Genomic DNA, 24,499 nt, shown 5'->3' on the forward strand with positions numbered 1-24,499 from the left:
CCCAGAATCCACGAGGAGGTCACCGTCCCCGCTCCACACCAGGGAGGGGCTCCAGAAGCCCGGAGGCCAGCGCCGAGGTCCCCGCACGTACGCCTGTGTCCCCGGCTCTGGGGAAGGCAGCCGTCCCTTAGGGGGCCGGGAACCTGCGCGCCGCCCCGACTCCCGCCCACCCCGGTGGCTCCCGGCGGCTCCCGGCGGCGTCCGGATGTGGCAGCAGCTCGCGGGCCGGGGCTTCCTCTCGCAGCAGCCGCCGCCCGGGAGGCCGGCAGCGCCCCCTGGCGGACTCAGGCAGGAGGCGCCCGGCGAGGCGGGCGCGGGGTAGGCGGGCGTGGGACGGTGCAGCCCGAGGCCTGTCCCTGCAGGTGCGGGAGGGACCTGTCGCTCCCCTGCGCACCGAGGGGGTGGCAACCCCTCCCAGAGACCTGCTGCCCGCGGAGTCTCCCCCAGTGACTCGTGCGGTCCCCAAAGGAGAGGCGGGAAGCCGAGTCCTGGAGAAGCCTGGAGACAATGGGCAACAGGGGCATTGGGCCTCCGTCCAGCCCCCGCCAGCGCCCCAGGGTCACACATAGGCCTTTATTTTCTGATCCTGAAAGTGATGCAAATGCATTTAAATTAACGCAGAAAGCAGTGACAGATAACGACGGGAAAACACACCTACACATCGGGTGTGCGTAGATAACCACTGCTCACCTTTTTTCGCGTTTCTCTTTCTTTGCCCCCTTCACACGTATTTACATATTTGAATCTACTATTTTATATTGGATTTTTTTTTCTTTTTGAGGTGTAGCTTCACTCTTGTTGCCCAGGCTGGAGTGCAATGGCGCCATCTCGGCTCACTGTAACCTCTGCCTCCTGGGTTCAAGCGATTCTCCTGCCTCAGCCTCCTGAGTAGCTGGGATTACAGGCGCCTGCCGCCACCATGTCCAGCTAATTTCTGTATTTTTAGTAGAGATGGGGTTTCCCTATGTTGGCCAGGCTGATCTCGAACTCCTGACTTCAGGTGATCCGCCCTCCTTGGCCTCCCAAAGTGCTGGGATTGCAGGCATGAGCCACTGTGCCCGGCCTTATATTGGATTTTAAACATTAAATGGTACAATATTTTCCATTTCACAAAGTTCTTCCTCAGCTAATTTTAAATGACTGCTATTTCACTGAATAAGACACCACACTTTATTTAACTAATCTCTTTTTTTTTTTTTTGAGAGGGAGTCTTGCAATGTTGCCCGGGCTGGAGCAATGGTGTGATCTCGTCTCACCGCAACCTCCGCCTCCCGGGTTCAAGCGATTCTCCTGCCTCAGCCTCCCTAGTAGCTGGGATTACAGGTGCCCGCCACCACGCCCAGCTAATTTTTTGTATTTTTAGTAGACAAGGGGTTTCACTGTGTTGGCCAGGCTGGTCTTGAACTCGTGACTTCGTGATCCGCCCGCCTCAGCCTCCCAAAGTGCTGGGATTACAGGCGTGAGCCACCGCGCCTGGCCAACTAATAATCTCTTAATTGGTGGACATTTGTGTCACTTATGGCTGTATCTTGAGTAGTACCACGCTGGACAGATTGCTTTTCCTAAATACAGTTTCTCAAAGCTGGAATTGCTGGGCTGAGGAGCCACGCCTTCTAAAGGTTCTTGACATTATTGCCAAATTGCTTTATAAAAAGGAAGGGCCAATGTTTGGTCCCATCAGGAATGACTGTCTCCGCACATCCTCAGAGGTAGTGAGTGTTACCGATTCCTTTTAAAAATTGGGGGTTTTGGTTCTCAACTTGATAGACCCATGAGAGTTCAATTTCATGTCTTTGACCACCACGCACGCAGTATGTGGTCCGATACGGCACGTCTGCTGTGGATGTTGAAGGGGACAGCCCCGTGTGCTCCAGTACGTGGTCCGATACGGCACGTCTGCTGTGGATGTTGATGGGGACAGCCCCGTGTGCTCCAGTATGTGGTCCGATACGGCACGTCCGCTGTGAATGTTGATGGGGACAGCCCCGTGTGCTCCAGTATGTGGTCCGATACGGCACGTCCACCGTGGATGTTGATGGGGACAGCCCCCTGTGCTCCAGTATGTGGTACGATATGGCACGTCCACCATGGATGTTGATGGGGACAGCCCCGTGTGCTCCAGTATGTGGTCCGATACAGCACGTCTGCTGTGGGTTTTGATGGGGGCGCCCCTGTGTGTTCTTTTTTTTTTTTTTTTTTTGAGACGGAGTCTTGCTCTGTCGTCCAGGCTGGAGTGCAGTGGCGCGATCTCGGCTCACTGCAAGCTCTGCCTACCAGGTTCACGCCATTCTCCTGCCTCAGCCTCCAGAGTAGCTGGGACTACAGGCGCCTGCCACCACGCCCGGCTAATTTTTTTGTATTTTTAGTAGAGACGGGGTTTCACCGTGTTAGCCAGGATGGTCTCTATCTCCTGACCTCGTGATCCGCCTTTCTTGGCCTCCCAAAGTGCTGGGATAACAGGCGTGAGCCACCGTGCCCGGCCCCCTGTGTTTTCTTGAGTGCAGGAGGCAGAATCCATCCTGGGGAATTTGAGCAGAAAGGGACATGGTGAGCAGTGTGACAGCTCCCAGCTCCTTGCAGGACTAGAGGAAAGGCCTCCAAGCCCAGCTCTGCACTGGCTAATGAGCTTCCTTCTCTCAGCTTCCCTGGAAACATCTTTCTCTGCACACCCAGGAGACCCCATATCACCAGCTCGTCCTCACCGTGGGCCCAGAACCTGCTGTGCCCTGCCGGCCTGGGGAGGTTGCGTCTCCCTGGCAGAGCTGCATGCGTCCCAGCAGCAAGGAAGGCTGGGGGTGTGGGATGTGGGACTGCTGTGCAGAGAGAAGACAGGATTCATGTTGCGGGGAGCTGTCAAAACGTAGAAAAATAGCCCCACTTTTGGGGCTCCCATGAAAGACTGGGGTCTTATTCATATGTTTGAGCCCCTTTGGAATTTGAAATGAAGCCGAGTCCCCTTCCTGACGACACAGAGCTCGCAGAAGCCGCCTCTTCTCTTGGGCGTCCACCGTCAGCTCTTTCTGGACTTTGTTCTTCCTGTATGTGTGCGGCTTCCTGCTGTTATCAAAGTCCAAGAATTTCATCAGTTTCTTATTTTATTTTGTTTTATTTTTTAACATTTTATTCATTTTTTTTTAAGATACAAGATCTTGCTATGTTTCTAGGCTGGCCTCAAACTCCGAGGCTTACGTGATCCCCCCACCTCAGCCTCCTGAGTAGCTGGGACCACAGGTGCTGCCACCGCACCCAGCTTCTTGATTATTTTATCGTCATCATTATTGATTGAGCAATGGAAATCTGTAACTTATTTGGTGCTTTTTTTGGGTTCTTATTTCTTCAAGATTTGGAAAATTCTTCCCTACGTGCAGATTTGCTGGTGGGTTGAGCGCCTTCTTCCAGTTGGAGATTAAGACATGACTTCCAGTGGTACAGGCCGTAAGGAAACAGCCATCCAGAGAATTCAACAGCTCTTTCTCCGCTCTTCAATACAACATGACCTGTGGTCTTTTTTCTTTTATTTTTTATTTTACTTTCATTTTTAAATAGAGACGGGGTCTCACTATGTTGCCCAGGCTGGTCTGGAACTCCTGGTATCAAGTGGTGAGAAACAAACTCACCTGTCCAAACCCAGAGAAAGGACTCGGAGACCCAGAGGAGAGCGAAAGGGAGACTTTCTTTCTTTCTTTTTTTTTTTTTTTGAGACAGAGTCTCGCTCTGTCACCCGGCTGGAGCACAGTGGCGTAATCTCAGCTCACTGCAACCTCTGCTTCCTGGGTTCAAGCAGTTCTCCTGCCTCAGCCTCCTGAGTAGCTGGGATTACAGGTGCACACCACCACACTCAGTTAATTTTTTAATTTTTAGTAGAGACGGGGTTTCACCATGTTGGTCAGGCTGGTCTTGAACTCCTGACCTTGTGATCTGCCTGCCTCAGCCTCCCAAAGTGCTGGGATTACAGGCATGAGCCACTGCGCCCGGCTGAAAGTGAGACTGTTAATGATGGTCGTGCAAGATCAGGTGTCCGATGGGCAGCCACAGCCAGCACAGTTTCAACAAATAATTTATCCCCTAGTGCACAGGTGCCTCCCCCGGTTCCTCACAGGCTGAGTACTCTGGGGTCACAGTCTTCTGGGACGTCACCTATTGGTTGTTGGGCAGGGGCTGTAGGTGTTTTTTTTAGGGGTGTCCTGCTGCATTTTGTTGCAGCCCACAATGCATTGCAATCCCAGTCAGCCCAGGGGCTCTTCAAGTATTTGACTTATGACCTAAGTAGCTGGGCAGGCTGATAAGAACAGACAAAGCCAGCTATTTTGCAGGCTAGTAAACTGTTATCTTAGACTAAACTTCTTTAGTTCAGGTGAGAGCACCTAAGGGCCGGGGGGAAGGGAGGGAGAAGGGGAGGCCGACAAGCAGGCACTGGCGATCCAGGCAGGGGCCTAGGACCTCCTGTTTCTTCTGTAGTTTGCTGACTTAAGCCGATTCAAGGCACTTTGTCTTGGAAACGGACCACTGTAGACACTGTTTCCTTCACTCCCCACTTGGCCTCCTTTGTTCTTCTAGGAGAAGATGCCTCGGCACTTTCACGAGTTTGGGGTGTGCACAGATGGGGCTTCTAGTAGGCTCCTGTGCCTTCCAGTGGCTTCCCAGACACCGCCTGGGGTTGTGGACCTGAGCCAGGCCAGTCCTCTCGCTGTCAGAGAAACGGCGTGCACTGCTCAGCTGCTCAGTCCTGGGCTTTGGGGTCTACGTGACATCCATTCCTGTCAAAAATCCATGGCGGCTGTAAAGATTCAGCAAATGCACCAACGCTCAAACAGACAAATGTCCCGGCACTTCCTTTTGTGGTTGGGGCTTTTTCTCCTGTTGAGGGAAACCTTTGTCTACCCCAAGCTTATGACAATATCCCAAGAATGGGGTTTGATCAGACGTCTATGTACACCAGTCTCACAGACGCCCTCAATAAGTGCTTTTAAAAGTTCTAGCCGGTCGCAGAGGCTCATGCCTGTAATCCCAGCACTTTGGGAGGCCGAGGCAGGCGGATCACGAGGTCAGGAGATCGAGACCATCCTGGATAACATGGTGAAACCCCGTCTCTACTAAAAATACAAAAAATTAGCCGGGCGTCTTGGCGGGCGCCTGTAGTCCCAGCTACTGAGGAGGCTGAGGCAGGACAGTGGCGTGAACCCGGGAGGCAGAGCTTGCAGTGAGCCGAGATCACGCCACTGCACTCCAGCCTGGGTGACAGAGCGAGACTCCGTCTCAAAATAAATAAATGAAATAAAATAAAATAAAAAAGTTCGAATGAAAGCCTGTGTCACAGCTTAATTGACAGGGGTTTTCTTTCAGGACAAGAGGTGCCTGCACCATCCCAAAGCCTCGGCTGCCGGGCCAGTGCTCTCAGACACGAGGCATCAGCTTGTTTCAGTGGAACAAGCTTTCCTCCTCACAAGATGCCAAGAACCCGCGCCACCCACGGGCACAGCAGGGGTTTGGAATGCAGGCATTCCCAGCTCGGTCTGGCATGAGCTTAAACCACCCGTTGTTAAATCCTCATGAAAAGTCACTTACAAAGTTCTCCTGCACACAGAGTAGTGGAGGGCAGAGGGTGTCTCACAGGCCTGCTGGGCCTGTTGCACCCATACTCCTTCCCTCCCTTCTGTCCAGTCTCCCTCCGTGTCCCAGAGGACACCCCAGCCCTTTGGCCCCCCGCGGCCCAGGTGCAGTGGCCGAAGTCCAGCTCCCTGGGTCTTGCTCCGAGGCCAGCAGTCTTGACTGGACCAAGAGAGGGTCTGGGGAGTGCATGGCCTTGTTTCTCTAAGCACACCCTAAGGGGTTCTCCTCCCACTTGGGGCCTTGCCCCAGACCCTCCCTCCTGCCCAGGATCACTGCCCCAGGCTGGCCACATTCACCCGATGGGGGCTCTGCCCCTCGCCCGAGGCCTGAGTCCTACCTCATTTATGCGGCTGCTTCAACAATGCAAGGAAGAGATTTGTAATGGGAAAGGTATTTTATTTCTTTTTGAAATTATTTCCAGCTGAATTATGTTAGTAAAAATACAGAGAGAATACAACAAATGACATTTAGTAATTTTTTCTGACTAACCCATTTTAGGGTTGTTTATATACAAAGAAGAATATGAACAAGAAAAAGTTTAATAAATAGCTGTAGCCTAATACACAACCGAAAGACCGTAACTCCAACAGCAGAGATACCCTGAGAATAGAATAAGGAGGTGGTGCTGAGCGTGTAAAATCCCAGACAACGACCCTCCCCGAGCAAGTGTCCTGAACATGACCACATTCTCGTCGCCGTCTCGGGACCTTCCTGCCGCCTGAGTGCACCTCCTCCCGCCCAGCTGTTGTCACTTGCACCCACAGACCTGCGGCTCACAGCGGGCCTGTCGACAGCCGGAGGAACCGTAAAAAACTGCAGGGAGGAGGCAGTCAATGAGTCACTCAACTACACAAAATTAATGATGTTAACTAAGAAGCTAAAATAAATATCCTGTTTTCTTTTCTTTTCTTTTCTTTTTTGACAGAGTCTCGCTCTGTCACCCAGGCTGGAGTGCAGTGGCGCAATCTCGGCTCACTGCAAGCTCCACCTCCCGGGTTCACGCCATTCTCCTGTCTCAGGCTCCCGAGTAGCTGGGACTACAGGCGCACACCACCACGCCCGGCTAATTTTTGTATTTTTAGTAGAGACGGGGTTTCACCGTGTTAGCCAGGATGGTCTTGATCTCCTGACCTCGTGATCTGTCTGCCTCAGCCTCCCAAAGTGCTGGGATTACAGGCATGAGCCACCGCGCCCGGCCACTTTCTTTCTTTCTTTCTTTTAAAAAAAAAAAAAAAAACTTTGGGTTTTATTTAAAATGCCCGTGGGGGTGGTTAGCGCACCATTCTTCTGCTATAGTTATTTCACCCCGGGAGGGTGTGGGCCTTAGCCATGTGGCAGTGATGGTCGTATCTGAAGTGTGAATACTTCCCCGCGCTATCTTCTAACCTGCGCTGTCTCAGCTTAGTGTGAACGTACGGACCGTTCTCAAATCCTGGTGAAGTCACTGGCAGTTTTTTCCTGCACACTGAGTAGCTGTGCTGTTTTTGAGCTGAGGGCAGTGTGATGCTGGGCTGTATCTGGCACAGGGAGAGGATGGGCCAGTCGAGCAGGTGGCCTCCTGGCCGCTCACAGACTCTGTGCCCTCCAGACTGTGAGAGGGGTTCAGGCACGACACTTCCAGAGCTGTCATCTGGAGGAGATTCTCATCATTTTTTCCACCACTTAAAATAAAACCACTCAATGCCTTCTCCAGTGTACTCTCTGGTCTATTTAAAAATAGCAGCGCAAGTCCCACCACTTCTTATTTCTAAAGGGAACAGCCAGTGAACATATTTTTACCTCCCGTGTCTGTCATCATGTTCTCGCCACTCATTGCCTCAAATTCCAAATAGGTAAAGAGTGAGGGCCGTGCCTCTGTGCCTGGAGTGGCAGGGGCAGCCACACAGACCTGGGGGTCCCTGAGCTCCCCCAGCTCCAGGGAGGACGCCCCAGGCATGAGCAGGGGCCGCCAACAGGACAAAGAGGCCACTCTGTCAGCCTCTGCTGGACCCCTGAGCTCCCCTCTCATGGGCCTCTCCGTTTGGGTGGCTCCGAGAGGCCAACTCCAGCCCCAACTGCAGGCTCCCAGGACTGCAGGGGCAGGGACTCCGGAGGTCCGTGTGCTTCGTGAGAGAGGGGACCCTGTCCTCCTAGCAGGGGTCCAGCGGCACCACAGCAAGACTTCTGTGGCCAAGTACACGCCATGCTCAGCTCTGCCCCCACCCGCACCCCCGGACCATCCTGTGTGCAGCTGGGCTGCCCCGGGACCCACACGCGCGAGGGGCACCCGGTGCTCAGGAGCCTCCACGCACAGCAGCTCGCACTTAGAACCCACACGCCAAACAGAAACCCCTCGAAGTGGGCTGGGAGCACGGACCCCTGAGTTATAGAGGAGGCCCCGGGGGCCCTGCGGGGGGAGCTGTGGGGACCGGCCCCCCAGAGCTCAGCACAGCCCGGCCCTCCTTCCAGACACCAGCACTCGCATGTCCTAGCAGGTGAGGGTGGGTCAAACCTGCTGGATCTGAAGTTATTTGTTCGACTGGAAGGAAACCTGTACGCTCCCCGGAGCATGACGTCACGCCGCCTCCTTGGCGCCGCAGAGCCAAAGCCACTGGCGTCTGCCGGGATGGACCTTCCCTGGTAGGAGAGACCCCAGCCCCGCCGTGGGTAGGACGCGCCTGCTAAACGCCCTCTCAGGGCCGACATTGGAAAACACCTTCGTCTAAAGGAACATCCGAGTCAGAAAACAGAGGTGCTCGCAGCAGGCACCAAAGCGCCTTTGCGAACGCGTAGGGCTGTTTCAGGAAACCGCTCAGCAGCAAAGGCAGAAGATGCCAAGACACCTTCAAAAAGCAGGAATTAACTTTCCACAGGGAGGGCACCACCGAAAACAAGGGTGCGGGGCCGTAGGGCGACAGGCTGCATCGGTTCACGCTGAAAAGCCAGCTGCTCCGGGGCCACTCAGGCAGCCGTGTGGCCTCACGGGTCGGGGTTTCAGAGGCCACCGAGTGGCCTGGGACGTTGGATCGCGACACGGAGGTGCATGGCTCCATCATGGGGAAGAATGTGCTTTAAAATAGGTGCATGGAGGAAGAGCCAAAAAAATAGTCCAGAGTAGCAACAAAAACCATCTCGAGGCAATGTGACCACAGGTGGCTTTGATTTCCTTCTTGTGCCTCTAGACAGCATTCAAATATTCCAGCCTGAACATGCATTACCTCAGTACCTGAACAAGGCCGGAGTCGTGGGCCGTCTCGGGCCAGGGCAGGAAACACTTCCATGCTGTTCGGGAGGACGGAGGACAGACAGCGAGGCTCTCAGGTCACCGGCACCAGTGGCGCCACCCACAGGGACTGCAGGGAAGGGCGGGCAGGCTCCCGTTCATTCTCCCAGCACCCAGTTTCCAGACGAAGCTTCCCTGGGATCCTGGCTTCCCACGGCTCTGCACTGTCCCTTTCTCAGAACTTAACGTGGGCATTTCCTGAGGCCTCTTCCTCCGGATGAGCTGGTTTCGGCCTGGGATCCCAGCGTCCCCACACCCTCTGGTGACCACCACATGGCCCAGCAGCCACACAGCACCCGGCACCCACCTGGGCGTCTGAGGCTGGAGGAAGCTCTGCCCTTTCTTTCGAGTCATGGGGGTGGGGCGGTGTGCGTCACTTTGGGCCCATGGATGGTGGGTGCCATGCGGCCACGTCAGAGCAGGGCATGGTGGGGTGTGGGCAGGGAGCAGTGGGAGGTGGCCCTGTGAGAGCTGGGGAGGCGTCCCAAAGTGCCAGCATCCTGCAGATCGAAGGGGACGCACACACCGTGCCACTGCGGGAGGTGTGAGCTCCACGCTGCAGGCTGTGTGAGAGAGGGGTGAGCCGGCGCCCCCGAGTGAAGACACAAAGAATCCCGAGGGCCTGGTGAGGCCACAGGCCCGCACCTCCCACCCCCATGGCCTCGTGGCTCTGTGGGGTGACAGGAACCCGACCCACATGTAGCTCAATCCTCCCAAGGTCAGCTTGTGAAGAAGGGAAAGAAAATTATGGAAACAGGCGTCTCTGTAGGGGATGCTCCAAGACGCATTTGGAGGCAGGAAAATGCCTGAAGTCCCTCAATGGGCGGATGTCACAGTGCTGGGCGAGCCACGGTGTGGACTCGGGGCCTCACTTTGGGAGCTCAGACGTGTCGCTGGCCCTGACGCTCATTGGTCTGAAGGACAAATCGAAGGCCCTCTGGTCACGGAAGCTCTGGGCTTTGTACTTGGCCAGGTACCTGGACCTCCCGCGACGCTCGGGCTCCGATGCCTCCATCCTGTCCTGCGGGGCCCTCTCAGCCCCAGGGTGGTCTGGGGGCCCCTCCTGGGCCGGGGCCTGGGGAGTCCCGCAGTCCCCAGCCTCAGGCTTGGGCTCAGTTGGGCTCTTTCCCAGCCCCAGGGGAGAGGTGGCAATGCTCTTGCCCCTGAGGGGGCGGCTTCCTGGGGGTGGGTACCCGGCGCTGGGCTCCCCCAGGCCACTGCACCCCGACTGTCCACCATCCCTGGGGGCTGGGCTTCTGGACCCCCCACTCCTGCCAGCAGCATCCACTCCCTCAGCTATGCCACTAATGGGCTGCTCCCAGGCCCGAGGCTCCATCCCACTTGTCAAGGCCTGCTCCCGACCCTGTTCCCAAGCCCGTTCCTGAGCCCCTTTCTGGGTCTGCCTCTGAGCCTCTATCTGGGTCTGCTCCCAGCCCTGATCCCAAGCCCGATCCTGAGCCCCTTTCTGGGTCTGCCTCTGAGCCTCTATCTGGGTCTGCTCCCAGACCTGATCCCGAGCCCGTTCCTGAGCCCCTTTCTGGGCCTGTTCCCGAGCCCGTTCCTGAGCCCCTTTCTGGGTCTGCCTCTGAGTCTCTATCTGGGTCTGCTCCCAGCCCTGATCCCGAGCCCGATCCCGAGCCCGTTCCTGAGCCCCTTTCTGGGCCTGACCCTGAGCCTCTGTGTGGGTCTGCTCCCAACCCTGTTCCCGAGCCCGTTCCTGAGCCCCTTTCTGGGTCTGCCTCTGAGCCTCTATCTGGGTCTGCTCCCAGCCCTGTTCCCGAGCCCGTTCCTGAGCCCCTTTCTGGGCCTGACCCTGAGCCTCTATGTGGGTCTGCTCCCAGCCCTGATCCTGAGCCCCTTTCTGGGCCTGACCCTGAGCCTCTATGTGGGTCTGCTCCCGACCCTGTTCCCGAGCCCGTTCCTGAGCCCCTTTCTGGGTCTGCCTCTGAGCCTCTATCTGGGTCTGCTCCCAACCCTGTTCCCGAACCCGTTCCTGAGCCCCTTTCTGGGCCTGTTCCCGAGCCCGTTCCTGAGCCCCTTTCTGGGTCTGCCTCTGAGCCTCTATCTGGGTCTGCTCCCAACCCTGTTCCCGAGCCCGTTCCTGAGCCCCTTTCTGGGCCTGTTCCCGAGCCCGTTCCTGAGCCCCTTTCTGGGCCTGTTCCCGAGCCCGTTCCTGAGCCCCTTTCTGGGCCTGTTCCCGAGCCCGTTCCTGAGCCCCTTTCTGGGCCTGTTCCCGAGCCCGTTCCTGAGCCCCCTTCTGGGCCTGACCCTGAGCCTCTATCTGGGTCTGCTCCTGAGCCTGTTCCTGGGCCCGTTCCTGAGCCTCTTTCTGGGCCTGACCCTGAACCCGTTCCTGAGCCCCTTTCTGGGTCTGTTCCTGAGCCCATTTCTGGGCCTTTATCTGGGTCTGCCACTGGGCCTGTCCCTGAGCCTCTTCCTGGGCCCATTTCTGAACCTCTCCTTGAACCTGTTTCTGGGCCTGTCCCTGAATCTGCCCCTGAGCCCATTTCTGGGCCTGTCCCTGAACCTGTCCCTGGGCCCCACCCTGAGCCGGTTCCTGTGCCTGCCCCTGGGCCTCTATCTGGGTCTGCCACTGGGCCTGTTCTGGAGAGTGTCCCTGAACCTGTCCCCGGGCCCATTCCTGAACCTGTCCCTGGTCCTGTCCTGGGGCTGCCGGGCTTCCTGGCCCCTCGGGCTCCCCTGGAGGCACAGCTGGGTTCCTGGCAGCCCTGATGCCCTCTCCCCACGCCGTGCTCCGCCCCCGCTCCTCCCAGGGTCCCTGCAGATGCTGCTGACCTTGGTCACTGCGCTGGCAGGCGCCCCCAACCCCAATGGCCGTCCCTTTGTCCCCGGCCAGATCCTGTGCCCACCATGTCTGAGGCTCTTTTGCTGGGTTCAGCACAACCTTCGAGCCCGACGGCGCCACCCTCTTCCCCGCATCCCCGGGCTGGGGGGTCTCCTCCTGTGCCTGGTGACTCTGTTGCCTCCCCAGGTCCGCCTGTGTCAGGGGACGCTCCTGGGATTCACCTGCCTGCGTCCTAGGCTCAGGGACACTGGCCCGGAGCTTTGCCTGTGTGTCACCAGCAGTAGGGGGCAGGTGTGCCTGTAGATGGGGAGGGCCCTGCTGGTGGGTGCCACCTACCCACCCCATGTCCACCTCCGCGGGAGGCACTGCGGGAAGCAGATGGTCAGGCTCCGCCCCACGGGGAAACCTGACGCCCTCCCTGCCCTTTGCCTGTGGGTTCTCAGGAGGCGACGGCGGGAGGCCAGGGCCATAGCTGGGGGACTCTGCCACGCTCCTTGCCTGTGGCCTAGGATGATCAGAAGCAGGAATTCCAGACTCTGTGCTGAAACCCAAAAGGTCTCCTTCCACAGCCACATCCTTTCTGCCTCCTACAGCTGCCGTATGTCTGCTGGCTGCTGATGTGTTTGAAATGTGTAATCGGGCCGCCTCTGGGTGCCAGGCGAGGGCCGCAGCATCCTCCGGGTGGCGGGCGAGGGTCGCAATGTCCTCTGGGTGCTGGACAAGGGCCACGCCTCTCAGGAGGCTCCTCCTTGCTGCTCCACTCTTGGGCTCCAAGGATCCCCCAGGGGCCAGGAGGCCTTGGCTGTGAGGGTCTCGAGGGAGAGCCTCTCCTCTGGGGTGGCTTTCGGACAAGGCTCTGCTTCCCCGCTGGCCCAGCGTCTTTGGCTCTCCCGCTGTGCGGTCTCCCGTGCTCTGGGTGCTGCCTGGCGCTGGTGCAGGAGTGGCGTGGCTCGCAACGCTCCCTGCAGCTGCCATCGCTCCACAGGCTTTCATACCTGGTTTGGGTGGTTCATTTAATGAGGACAGTGGGTTCTCGCGAACATCATGGCTGGTGATTTCCTCGGCAGCCTTCAGGGGCTGAGAAGACTCTATTAGCGGCGGCCTTCTGCATTCCTCCAGCGCACCGGGCACGGTCGTGCCCATCGGGGTGACACCCTCAGGCCCCGTACGCCCCTTGGATGATGCCGCCAGTGACGTGGGGGCTCCTGTTGGGTTTCTCCCAGTCGGGGACGGCACTTGCTGGCTGCTGGAGGCATGGCTGGTGTTTCCCCTCAGAAGGTTTTGTGAGGCTGCAGGATCATTTGTTGCGGAGCCCTTGTTCTGCATTGATATTTCATTAGATTCCGGCAACGGATGCTTCACATCTCTGAGCTCAGAGGTCCTCTCTCCTGAAATATCGTCAGGATTCCTGGGACCGTGTGAATTCTCAAAGCTACCTTTGTTTTCCTTCCCGCCAGCAGGATCTGTCTGGAGTCTCTGTGTCAGAAGTGTCTCTGGGACACTGTGGTCGGCGCCCACAGCCCCTCTTGCTGCTGCCAGATGCGGAGCTGCCCGTGACCCCTGCGGCGAAGAGGCGCCGAGTCCCGCCTGCATCCCTGAAAGCTTGCTCAGTTCCACTGGGGCTCGGTGACCCCTTCTGTTCTCAGTCACGGTGGGAAATTCTGTGTGGGCATTTTCAACCACATTCTCTCCTCCAAAAATACAAGAAGGTTTGTTTTCACCACTTGACGTATTTTGCAGCCTGGTGGGAGGGGCTGGCATTTCATGGACAACTGGAATTTGGACAGTTATCCGTGGAGGCTCCGTGGCAGGCTGTGTTCTCCGAGCAGCCTGGACCGATGGAGCGTTCAGGGGTGGGATGTGCTCCGGCACCTTCTGTTCTGGGAAATACTTCTGGGTGGCAAAGAGGGGGTCTCTCCCTGGGTCTAGGAAGACTGCTCCGTCCCTTTCATCCTCTGAACTGCAAACAGTCATGGTGATTTCAGGGCCCTGCCCTGCACTCTCGCCTGGGGGCCCAGGAGACCACGTGAGCCTGGCTCCCCTCACCTCCTGGACGCCTCCTGCGGTGCTCTCTGTGGTGGGGTCTGCTGTCCCATCACCTCCGGCTGATCCGGTGCCCCAAGGGCTGGCCGGTCCCAGTGGGGATGATGCAGGCACAAGGCCAGGAAGGACTCCACCTGTGCAGGGAGCACAAGAGGAGGCCAGCGAGGGGATAGCGTGGCCGTCCCTCCGAGCCATCACCTGCGGTGTCATGGGCTTCGAGGGCCTTGGCTGTCTTTGGGGCTCCTCCTCCAGGGGCCCCTTTCCCACTGCTTTGTTCCCACTGGGCCCCGTCTCCCTGGCACTAGGGGGCATGCTGGCTTCTCCTCTGGGTGGACGCCTTGCCTCCGAGTGGCTGATTTTGGTGCAGTGGGACAGCCAGCTCCTGGGGCCACAGACGACGGTGGCGATGCTGAGGGCCGGCAGGGGCTCAGCCGTGCAGGCCAGAAAGTGGGCAGGGGGCATCTTGACGCAGGTGCTGGCCATGGTGGCCATGTGCAGCACGCGCACCTCCGGCCGGTGCATCCTCTTCCTCTGCAGGTTCCTCTTCTTCCGCTCCTGCGTGTGCAGCCTCAGCGCACTGGCCTCAGAGCACAGGCAGCTGTTCTGCTCGAACTTCTCCCGCAGCTTGGACAGCACCGAGCTCTTGCCCATGATCTTCGGCAAGAGGCCCCTGGCGGCTTTGGGCCGCTCCGCAGGGGGCTTCTCGCGTGCTTCTTTCTCCTTTGCCTCCTTCTCCTCGGCGGCCAAGAATATCTTCAGGATGTTTTTCACGGTGCTCTTCCCAGCCGGGTGGCCCCAGCGGGGCTTCTCGCTGAGGCAGGGCTTTGGGGCCGGCTCCTTGGTCTTCTCCAGGAGCTTGTTGATGGTGGCACCCACGAGGCCCCCACCCGGCCCCTGCTTGTCCTTGGAGATCAGCCGGCCCACCTCCCGGGTCCTCTTGAGGTAGCGCTCCCGGCCAGTGCCCAGGAACTTGGCCTGCAGGAGCTGGAAGCGCGTGGGCCGCTGGGTGGCCTCCTGGGTCTGGGGCTGGTGGCTGGGCCTGCTCCCCCTGGCCTCTGTCCCCGGGGGCCGGTCTGCGCGGCCCGTGACGTAGAGCAGCAGGCTGCTGAGGATGGAGTGGGCGGCCGGGTCACAGGCCAGCTTGCCCATCTTCTTCTTCAGGGTTTGGGCGTCCACAGACATGTCGTCACTGCAGGTCTTGCTGCTCTTCCGGCTGCAGAGAAAAAGGAATCATCACCTACTTCATCATCATTTTTCTCCAAGATGACTCTATAGAACATTTATCATGGGGCAATCCCACCTTTTCAGGGGCCCCAAAAGTCTGGTAGGGAGAAAAAGAGATTAGGAGCCAGGAGCTGTGGCTTCTGGGCTGTCCCTGCTGTTAATTCGGGGTTGTCAGGGATGCCAAAGCTTTTCTGGGTCACTATTTCCTGTTAAATGGCAGGAACTTCTGACACACGCTCCTCCTAAGGGCATTGAGGAGTTGACATTGAACAGTTTTGTGAAAGCGTTTGGAAAACCACTTTGCATATGCAACATATTAAAAAAAAATTTTTAACGAACATACTTTGCTTGTACAGTAGGTAAAAAAGCACATATAAAGAAGTGTCTATTCTCTGTGTGGACTGTGTATGTCTCTACCTTTAAGTATGAAAGATAAAATTAAAAGCATAGTTAAATTCTGCCATGATCCCAGGGACCTGGGTCCCTACAGCAGAGACTCTGAAGATTCAGCAAACCGCTCAGGCTTGGGGTGGGCGGAGAAGGCAGAAAGAGTTTCCTCACAAGCTCCTGGGCAGGAATCAGCACTGCAGTGGGCAGTGCCCACCAGGAGCAGGGGAGGAGGGGGCTGCAGAGAGGAGGGGAGGAGGGGGTTGTAGAGAGGAGGGGAGGAGGGGGCTGCAGAGAGGAGGGAAAGATGGGGTTACTGAAAGGAGGGGAGGAGGGGGTTGCAGAGAGGAGGGGAGGAGGGGGCTGCAGAGAGGAAGGGAGGAGAGAGCTGCAGAGAGGAGGGAAGAGGGCTGGGATCACTTGGCTGGGTCTCCGGAACCCCTTTCAAAATGGCTTAGAGGAGCCACTGAGGCTGGGGGCTGCCGCCCTTTCCCAGTGAGATGTTTTTCTGCAGGTCTACCAGGGATTCCTTCCCACCAGCCCAGCTTTCAAAGAGACGGGACCAAATGGGTCTTGGCTGGAGAGACAGGGTCTTTGTGATTTGATCGTGTTTTCTGAGCCTGGGTCCGGGGTAAGTTCTGCTCCTGAGCAGCCGTGACCACAGGAGCAAAGCTGGAAGGTCTCCCCATCTGTGGCAGGGGGTGGAGCCGTCTCTGACCTCCCCAGATGGTAATTTTGGGTAGACGCACCCAGAATCTTAGCTGTCACACCTGTTAGTCATTCATTCTAAGGAGATCATCAGGGATGAGGAACAAAGACTTGAGTATTACAGGAAAAGTCGCCTTCACGGTGCCGTTTATAATGTTGAAAAATCTAGAGCATCCTTGATGTCGAACTCCAGGGCGGCCGCACAATGGCACGTCCACATTTGTGGGAGAAGAGTCGGCGGCTGGATACAGCTGGTGACGTGGTGCCAAGTGAAAAGCTCACTCTAACCCAATTGTTTTTAAGAAGCTGAGGCTGGGCGCTGTGGCTCACGCCTGTAATCTCAGCGTGATTTGGGAGGCCGAGGCTGGCAGATCACGAGGTCAGGAGATCGAGACCATCCTGGATAACATGGTGAAACCCCATCTCTACTAAAGATACAAAAAAAAATTAGCTGGGCGTGGTGGCGGGCGCCTGTAGTCCCAGCTACTTGGGAGGCTGAGGCAGGAGAATGGCGTGAACCCAGGAGGCAGAGCTTGCAGTGAGCCGAGATCGCACCACTGCACTCCAGCCTGAGCGACAGAGCGAGACTCCGTCTCAAAAAAAAAAAAAAAAAAAGGAAGAAGCTGAGCAGGCTGAAAACAGACCGGAAGGAAATGTATGAACATACTTCTCTTTTTGTGTTTGTCTGCATTTTTCCAAAAGAGACAGCTCTGTTTTGAAGCCATGGATGGATTTCCTTGTTAAAAGCTGTTGCCAAGCAGCCCTGATGGAGGAGGTGACAGCGGCTGACCACATGACCACGTAGCCATGTTGCTGTGGGCACGCGATGACCCAGGGCCAGGACGGACCCCACACAGAGGAGTGGCAGGGCTGCAGACGGAACACAGGACTCCGCTTCCCCCACCTCCCCGAGACACCTCCCTCGCCCGGTTCAGTGAGTTCATGTGGAGAGAGTGTGCTCTTCGCCCCCAAACCCCGGTGGGCATCAGTGGATCAAGAGGCCTTGCTGAGACCTGGATTTTGGGGCCGCACCACCAACGCCTCTGATCCACGGTCTGGGGAGGGGCCTGGGAATCTGCATTTTAACAAGTCCCTGGTGATTCTGAGGCCGCTGGTCCGGGGACCCCACTCGGAACCACTGAGGCAGACGGCGCTCCTTCCAAACCTGCCGAGGATGAGATATTTACACGAAAACTAAACTCGGAACCTGCTGCAAGGCCACGGTGTGCTGCGAGCTGGGACGACTGTAAAAATAAACTAATCCAAGGAGCAGCTGTGCGTCCTGCTGCCAGGCACGCCCTCGTTCTGAGTCATTGGAGCCCACCCAGAAAGGAGCCGCTGTGTCCCTATGGCTGGTAAAGTGATCCCGGGCAGCCCCAGAACTGCCCCAGCCAGAGGCCGCCCACACCCCCCTGAACCCAGAGTCGACAGGCGCACCCTCAACTGCGCCGTGGGGATGGGGAGGGCAGAGGAGCAGGCCGACCTCAGGGTTGGGGGACCAGCCTGGGGGCATTGTGCTCCCTCTGAAGACTGCACCCCCAGCGAGGGGTCAGCGGCCCTACCTGCCTTCCGCTGGGCGTCTCTGGGCACGTCCCCTCTGCTATGACTTGGTGGCCCGTGGAGGGCTGCGCTCCCTTCACCCGAGGAGGCTGAACTTCTCAGAGCCTGTCACACGTTTTGTCCCCGCTCTGGGCATTTCAGTTGTCTTAATGACTTTGCAGGTGAGTCATTCGGATGACTGAACCATGCTGACTGCTTGCGGTGGGGACATTCTGATCATCTGAATAAAGGCCACCAGGCTCAGCCACGTGTGACGTCAATCCGCCCCTTCCCACATCCCTCGCTGATGGCTTCTGAGTCCCACCGTCCAAATAGAAAGATGAAAAACAGAGCTGGAATTAAACCAGCTCATCCTCCTGCCTTGTTAGGAGGCGAGCTTGGATGAAGAGAGTAATGGAGCTCCAGGCTGATTTCTAGCTGATTTCTAAATTCCCATCGCCCTGGCCTCAGGTGGTGGGCAGCTTGGTGACAGGACCACTCCCCACACTCGGAGCCCCTTGTCGAGGCTGAGCGTCTGTTCTGGGTGCTGGGGCCGTGTCAGTGGATCCTCATAGGTTGGACTTGCCGCATGTCCTCCTTATGAGTCATAGTGGCTCAAAATCCAGTTTAGCTCTTCCACGGCACATCTAAGTCTGTAACCACTTATGAGGTCAGCGTGTCATCAAGACCTGGCCAGCAACCAGCGGTGAGCGTGGAGGACGTACTTGGCCACCCGGTCCACCTCTTCAGCTGTCACGGCCGGCTTTCACCCCACAGCGTGACACCCCGCAGCGTGATCATCTGAGACACGTTTTCACTCACAGAGATCAGGATGCTCTTCTGGGTTTATTGGCTGAGGATTAGGGGATTCGGCCAGAGCTAGAAAGTCCTCTTTGGGGTGAGCCCCGCCTTGCTGAGGTGTCCTCAGCCATGGACCTGTGGCTGTCGGAGGCGTCCGCGGTTCAGGGTGACACCCTTGGGCGGGAGCGAGAGGGGTTTCCACAGCCCCCTTCACAGAGCCTTTGTGTTTTGCAATCATCATTAACCAAGTTCCTCCCTGGGTCTGGCCTGGCCACTCCCCTGCTCCCTGCTGTCCTGCCATTCCCCTGGGCTGCCCCTTCTCATCACAAAGTCCTGCGCCCACAGCCCACTATTGCGCTCACCCTCTCTGGTCCCCGCCCCTCGTGGTAGCCCCAGAGGTGCTGCTGTCTTTGGGTTCCTTGAACCTGCGGGTGGTTCCTTCTTCCGGGGTCTACTCCCGGCTCAGCATGTTCTGTGCTCTGGGCTTCACTGGTTGGGGGATTCTGGGAGCCCCCGGCTCAGCGTGTGCTGCTGCTGCTGGCACGTCCCGGGTGACTACTGTCACAGCACTATAATTTGCTTTATTTTGGGACGGAGTCTCGCTCTGTCGCCCAGGCTGGAGTGCAGTGGCGCGATCTCGACTCACTGCAAGCTCCGCCTCCTGGGTTCACGCCATTCTCCTGCCTCAGCCTCCGGAGTAGCTGGGACTACAGGCGCCGGCCACGACGCCCGGCTAATTTTTTGTATTTTTTAGTAGAGACGGGGTTTCTCGCGTTAGCCAGGATGGTCTCGATCTCCTGACCTTGTAATCCGCCTGCCTTGGCCTCCCAAAGTGCTGGGATTACAGGCGTGAGCCACCGCGCCCGGTCCACAGCACTATAATTTTCTAAGATCCGAGTGCACTTTTAAACAAGTCACCTCTGTTTTTGCCCAGCTCCCCACTAGAGCAGAGCCCCTCCATGGGCGGGACCCCTGTTCGTTCTGGTCTCTACTTTCCCGAGTCCAGAGCAGCGTTGGGCACAGCCGGGCGGGCTGGCAGCAGACCCGTGGGTGGCAAACAGCCGCTGTGGAGACTTGGTTCACCCACCGCCAACAGTGCCCCGCGGAGGCTCAGTTTACTCACCACCAACAGTGCCCCGCAGAGCTCGGTTCACCCACCGCCAACAGCGCTCTGCGGAGCTCGGTTCACCCACCACCAGCAGCGCCCCCCGCGGAGCTCGGTTCACCCACCGCCAACAGCGCCCTGTGGAGGCGCGGTTCACCCACCACCAACAGACCCCCCAGAGACTCGGTTCACCCACCTCCAGCAGCGCCCCACAGAGCTTGGTTCACCCACCTCCAGCAGCCCCCGCGGAGGCTCGGTTCACCCACCGCCAACAGACCCCCCAGAGGCTCGGTTCACCCACCACCAACAGCGCCCCCTGGAGGCTCGGTTCACCCACCGCCAACAGCGCCCCCTGGAGGCTTGGTTCACCCACCGCCAGCAGCGCCCCCCGGAGGCTCAGTTCACCCACCGCCAGCAGCGCCCCCCGGAGGCTCAGTTCACCCACCGCCAGCAGCGCCCCCCCAGGAGGCTCAGTTCACCCACCGCCAGCAGCGCCCCCCGGAGGCTCAGTTCACCCACCGCCAGCAGCGCCCCCCCAGGAGGCTCAGTTCACCCACCGCCAGCAGCGCCCCCCGGAGGCTCAGTTCACCCACCGCCAGCAGCGCCCCCCCAGGAGGCTCAGTTCACCCACCGCCAACAGCGCCCCCCGGAGGCTTGGTTCACCCACCGCCAACAGCGCCCCCTGGAGGCTCGGTTCACCCACCGTCAACAGCGCCCCCCGGAGGCTCGGTTCATCCACCGCCAGCAGCGCCCCCCGGAGGCCGGGTTCACCCACCGCCAGCAGCGCCCCGTGGAGGCTCGGTTCACCCACTGCACAACCTCGTTTCTCTCCTCGCCATCCCCTTTTCTGCCAGCTCCAGCCTCCACCCTGTTTGTCCACTCCACGCCCAACCTCGCTGTGCCCTTCAGCCTGGAACAGCCTCGCTGCCTCCCTGACGAGCTCCTATTCATCCTTCACAACCCGGCTCAGATGCCCCCACCTCAGGGAGCCTTTCCCAGAGGCCCAGCTCTGTGAGCCCCACGGTGACCCACACAGACCTCTGTGTCCCCACAAAGGGGAACAGCATGGACGCCAGGAATGCCCCCAAGTCATGGACTGAGAGGGGGGCCCAGGACTTTTGGCGACTCCCACGCGGGGCTCTGCGCGTCTCCCGAGGCGCCCTGTGATCGGGGGCTTCACTTGCTGTGAAGGTGGGCCTCCCGCCCTTTCCCACCCCTGCTGCACACCTTGCTGCTGAGTGAACGCGTCCTCATGCGCGGGAGCCAGTGCTGCCCCTTGGGCCGTCAGCCCCGCCCCTCAAAGCCTCCTGCAAAGGCCCCCGGTCAGAGCTGCGCTGGGGGAGTCTGGGCTGCCCTGTGTGACCGCTGCCCGCTCAGCAGTGCGGGGCGAGACCGGGCCTCCCTCAGCGTCCCCTCAGCACTTGGACAAGCTGCAGAACCCACAGGGAATGGAATGTCTTCCTCCCAGGGGCCAATATAAACAGCAGGGTGCCCGGCTTTCCTAATTTAGTTGTTGGTGGCTCTGGCCAGCCAGAGAGGTCGTTTGAAAATACAGTGAGACTAGAGGCCGTCACAGCGCAGGAGACACACCCGGGCCCACCTTGACATGGACAGCAGCCCCCGTTGGCAGGTTCTTTGCTGGGGACCTTCTGGCCAGCAGGGCCTGGAGGTCACTGTTCTGCCCAGTCAGTGGCTGTGCTGGGCTCACCCGAGCCTGGCCCTGCTCGGAGAGCCCTCAGGCAGGGAACACCCTCAGCTGCAGTTTCCTCCTCTGAGAGAAGGGCAGGGCCGGTTTCACGTGGCAGCTGGGCCTACAACTGTCTGGCTGTTCCAGGAGCCTGCTCAGAACACGGACCAGCCTCAGCCATGTCACACACATCCCTGTGCCAGCCTCCACGTTTCTGACAGGGACACTTGGATGCCCTCAGCCAACAGCGCTTAGAAAACATGTCCTGGGCCTCCATCAACACCAGAGGCCTGCCCTGCCATTTCCTGCCCCTCTGCGGATGAGCCTGGAGCCGCCCCCCCTTCCTCCCCTTGGCAGCTTGGCCCCCACCCTCCCTGCCCTCAGTCCCCAGCCTCCCCGCCCTCTGCGGCTCAGCCCCCGGCTTCCCTCCCATCTGCAGCTCAGTCCCGGCCTCCCCGATATGCTCTCAGGGCACTACGGGCCTGTCTGGGGGCACACGTCCTGGCTGTGGCTCCATCTGTGCCCGTGGAACTGCTCTTGTCGCTGTGGTGCCAATGCTCCTCTTCCAGGGGCAGGGCCACGTGCCTCTGCACATCTCCCTGAGTGTGCTGAGCGGGGGTCTTCTGTTTTCTGTTTTGTTTTTTTTTTTTTAGATGGAGTCTCTCTCTGTCACTCAGGCTGGAGTGCAATGGCGTGATCTCGGCTCACTGCAAGCTCCGCCTCCCAGGTTCAAGCCATTCTCCTGCCTCAGCCTCCCAAGTAGCTGGGATTACAGGGGCCCGCCACCACGCCCAGCTAATTTTTGTATTTTTTTAGAGATGAGGTTTCACCATGTTGGCTAGGCTGGTTTCGAACTCCTGACCTCATGATCCATGCCCCTCAGCCTCCCAAAGTGCTGGGATTACAGGCATGAGCCATGCCCAGCTCAGCCTCTTCTGTTTTTATGGCTGCTTGTTCTGTGCCCATTTTCCCCTGAAGCCATGAAGATCAGGGAGGGCGACACCTCCCTAGGTAGCCAGCGCCCAGCAACCCCCTGGGGCAGGTGAGGAGAGGGGAGGGGCCGTTTAGCAGCTGCGGTGGCAGAGTCCCTTCCACAGCTCATGGACAGAGACACTGGGGCTGCACCTTTGGGCTCCTGGGGTTCTTGCTGGTCAGACTAGAGGGACGAGAGCCCTTCTGGAGACGCGGACCTGCCAGTGTCCGGGCGGGGCAGGGTGAGAAACGCCTGCCCGCGATGTGGTCCCCAAGCAGAGTGTGGACCTGGAAAGGGTTTAACCAAAGGCATTGAGTAAGTGGCCTCCATGGCCCAGCTGCCCTACTGATGACAGGAAACGTTCTGCCCAGAGGCCAGCCAGGCGTGGGCTCAGTGGCCGGCTCCAGGCGACCAGACAGGGTCCACCGAATTAGTGTTATAAAAAGAGAAGGGCTGGGTGCGGTGGCTCACGCCTGTAATCCCAGCACTTTGGGAGGCCGAGGCAGGCGGATCACGAGGTCAGGAGTTCGAGGCCAGTCTGGCCAACAGGGTGAAACCGCATCTCTACTAAAAACACAAAAATTAGCTGGGCGCAGTGGTGTGCACCTGTAGTCCCAGCTACTCAGGAGGCTAAGGCAGGAGAATCACTTGAACCCGGGAAGCAGAGGTTGCAGTGAGCTGAGATCGTGCCACTTCACTCCAGCCTGGGTGACAGAGTGAGACTCCATCTCAAAAAAAAAAAAAAAAAAAAAAAAAAGAGAGAGAGAGAAGCAAGCTCGCCTCCTTAGTAGTTTTTTTAAAATTGGTTTTAAATAACACAGATCCCTTTAAGTTGAGGCTCCTAACATTTTACAAATAAATCTATACTTGATCTTAGCCCAAAGGCTGAGGAGAGATTAATAAAGAATCTAATATTAGATTTATGAAAAAGAAAATCTAACCCCAAGGGATGAGTACTTCCTAAAAATCCTGGAAGGCCAGGGGCCCGGCTGGGATCCCGTGGGGTGGCCGAGAGTGGCCCTCAGGCGGCGGCGGAGCTGATCTGGCCAATCCCCTCCCCAGCAGCTTCTGAGCATCATTGCAACGGTCACCGTCCATCTAGTAAAGCCGAGAACAAGTGTTTGCTAACTGCTCCCTGTTGATTTTGTGTAACTAGGTGGGGAATAGCTCAGACTGTACTAATGAATCAGCTGGAGAACCTGAGTATCTGTATTTCCTGGAAATAAATCTGGCTAATGATCGATGTGGACTTTTGGGCTAGGATACCCCAAGGCCTTGACCTGAACATCTTTTTGTGACCTACATAAGATCTTATATGTGACTGACTTAGCTGGGACCCACAAAGGGGCGTCTGGTAAACCAGCAGTGACCAACGAAGGGATGTCCAGTCGGCCGGCTGTGACTGATAATGGGGTCACTGTCCATCCCAGGCTGACTGAGGCCATAAGCGCTGGATGCTCTTCCAGGCCTGAGAAATGAGTAAGTCAGCAGAGGGTTCCAGGGACGCTTGCCTGCCGCCTAATTACAGCAACTGCCTGGGGCCCCTCAGTACCTGTGGGACATACAGGGTATCGGGTTAGTGAGCTTCTGTCACCAATTTGTGCTACAAACATATAGATTATAAAGGAAACCAATGAAACAGTAGGCACAATTTCTAACACATAATAAAAACACAATATAGTATATTATATTGCAACAGGATGCTGTTATGTTGGATAATAGCATTATTGAAGGTTAAATTCCGATTTTGAATAAGCAAACAGTGGTTAAGAAGAACCTGTCTTTTCTGAGGAATTTCATCTGAAATATTTATGGTGAGAGGATACAGGGTCGGCAGGTTATTCTCAAATGGTTCAGAAACAATTGTGTGTGCGTGCTCATATGTGTGAGTGTGTGCGTGCGAATGCACGCGTGTGTGCAGTGAGAGACGAGGGAAAATATTAATGGCTGCTGATGCTGGGCAAAGGGGCGTGGGAGTTGTCGGAGCTAGTTTTTTTGAAACAAACTTAAAAGTGAACCATTAAGATAGGAGAGGGAGACAGCAAAGCTGCGTCATGACAGGTGTCATTCAAGGACCATGACAGCACAGACGGCTGCTGGGAGAGGCGATGCTTTGCGGAACCCCGGATGCACCAGCACCCCACTGGCAGGGCCCCGGGGACTCTGTGCTCTCTGGTTTCCTGGTGTGTGGGACAAGACAAGGTTGTCCCCCCAATCTGCAGGCTGGTCATGGTCCCCGCCGGCACCACCAGGGCCCCAGGTCGTGCAGCCTGTCTTGCCCGAGGGAGAGCCAGAGTGGGGGGTCCTGGGCGATCGCCCTTCTCAGGGTACAAGGAGGGTGGGGAAGGCAGGGA

General features: G+C 57.7%; 1 protein-coding gene across 2 annotated transcripts in view; it reads right to left on the bottom strand.

The window, feature by feature from the left end:
* Positions 1-701: 701 nt before the first annotated feature.
* The window catches only part of ADPRHL1 (ADP-ribosylhydrolase like 1), a 64,015-nt gene continuing 40,217 nt past the window's right edge, over positions 702-24,499 (bottom strand). Inside the window, exons 1-2 of one of the 2 annotated variants that reach the window (XM_034937055.3) lie at positions 17,603-19,959; positions 702-14,934 (exon numbers count right to left, since the gene is read on the bottom strand). In XM_034937055.3, coding sequence (XP_034792946.3) covers positions 9,741-14,903 — 5,163 coding nt within the window. In that variant the 5' untranslated portion in view covers positions 14,904-14,934; positions 17,603-19,959 and the 3' untranslated portion in view covers positions 702-9,740. Of the gene's footprint in view, positions 14,935-17,602; positions 19,960-24,499 lie in introns of those variants that run through there. The other variant, XM_055097045.2, reaches the window with a different exon arrangement.

The sequence above is a fragment of the Pan paniscus genome, chromosome 14 (assembly GCF_029289425.2).
Source record: "Pan paniscus chromosome 14, NHGRI_mPanPan1-v2.0_pri, whole genome shotgun sequence".
In the NCBI taxonomy this organism is placed as follows: Eukaryota; Metazoa; Chordata; class Mammalia; order Primates; family Hominidae; genus Pan; species Pan paniscus.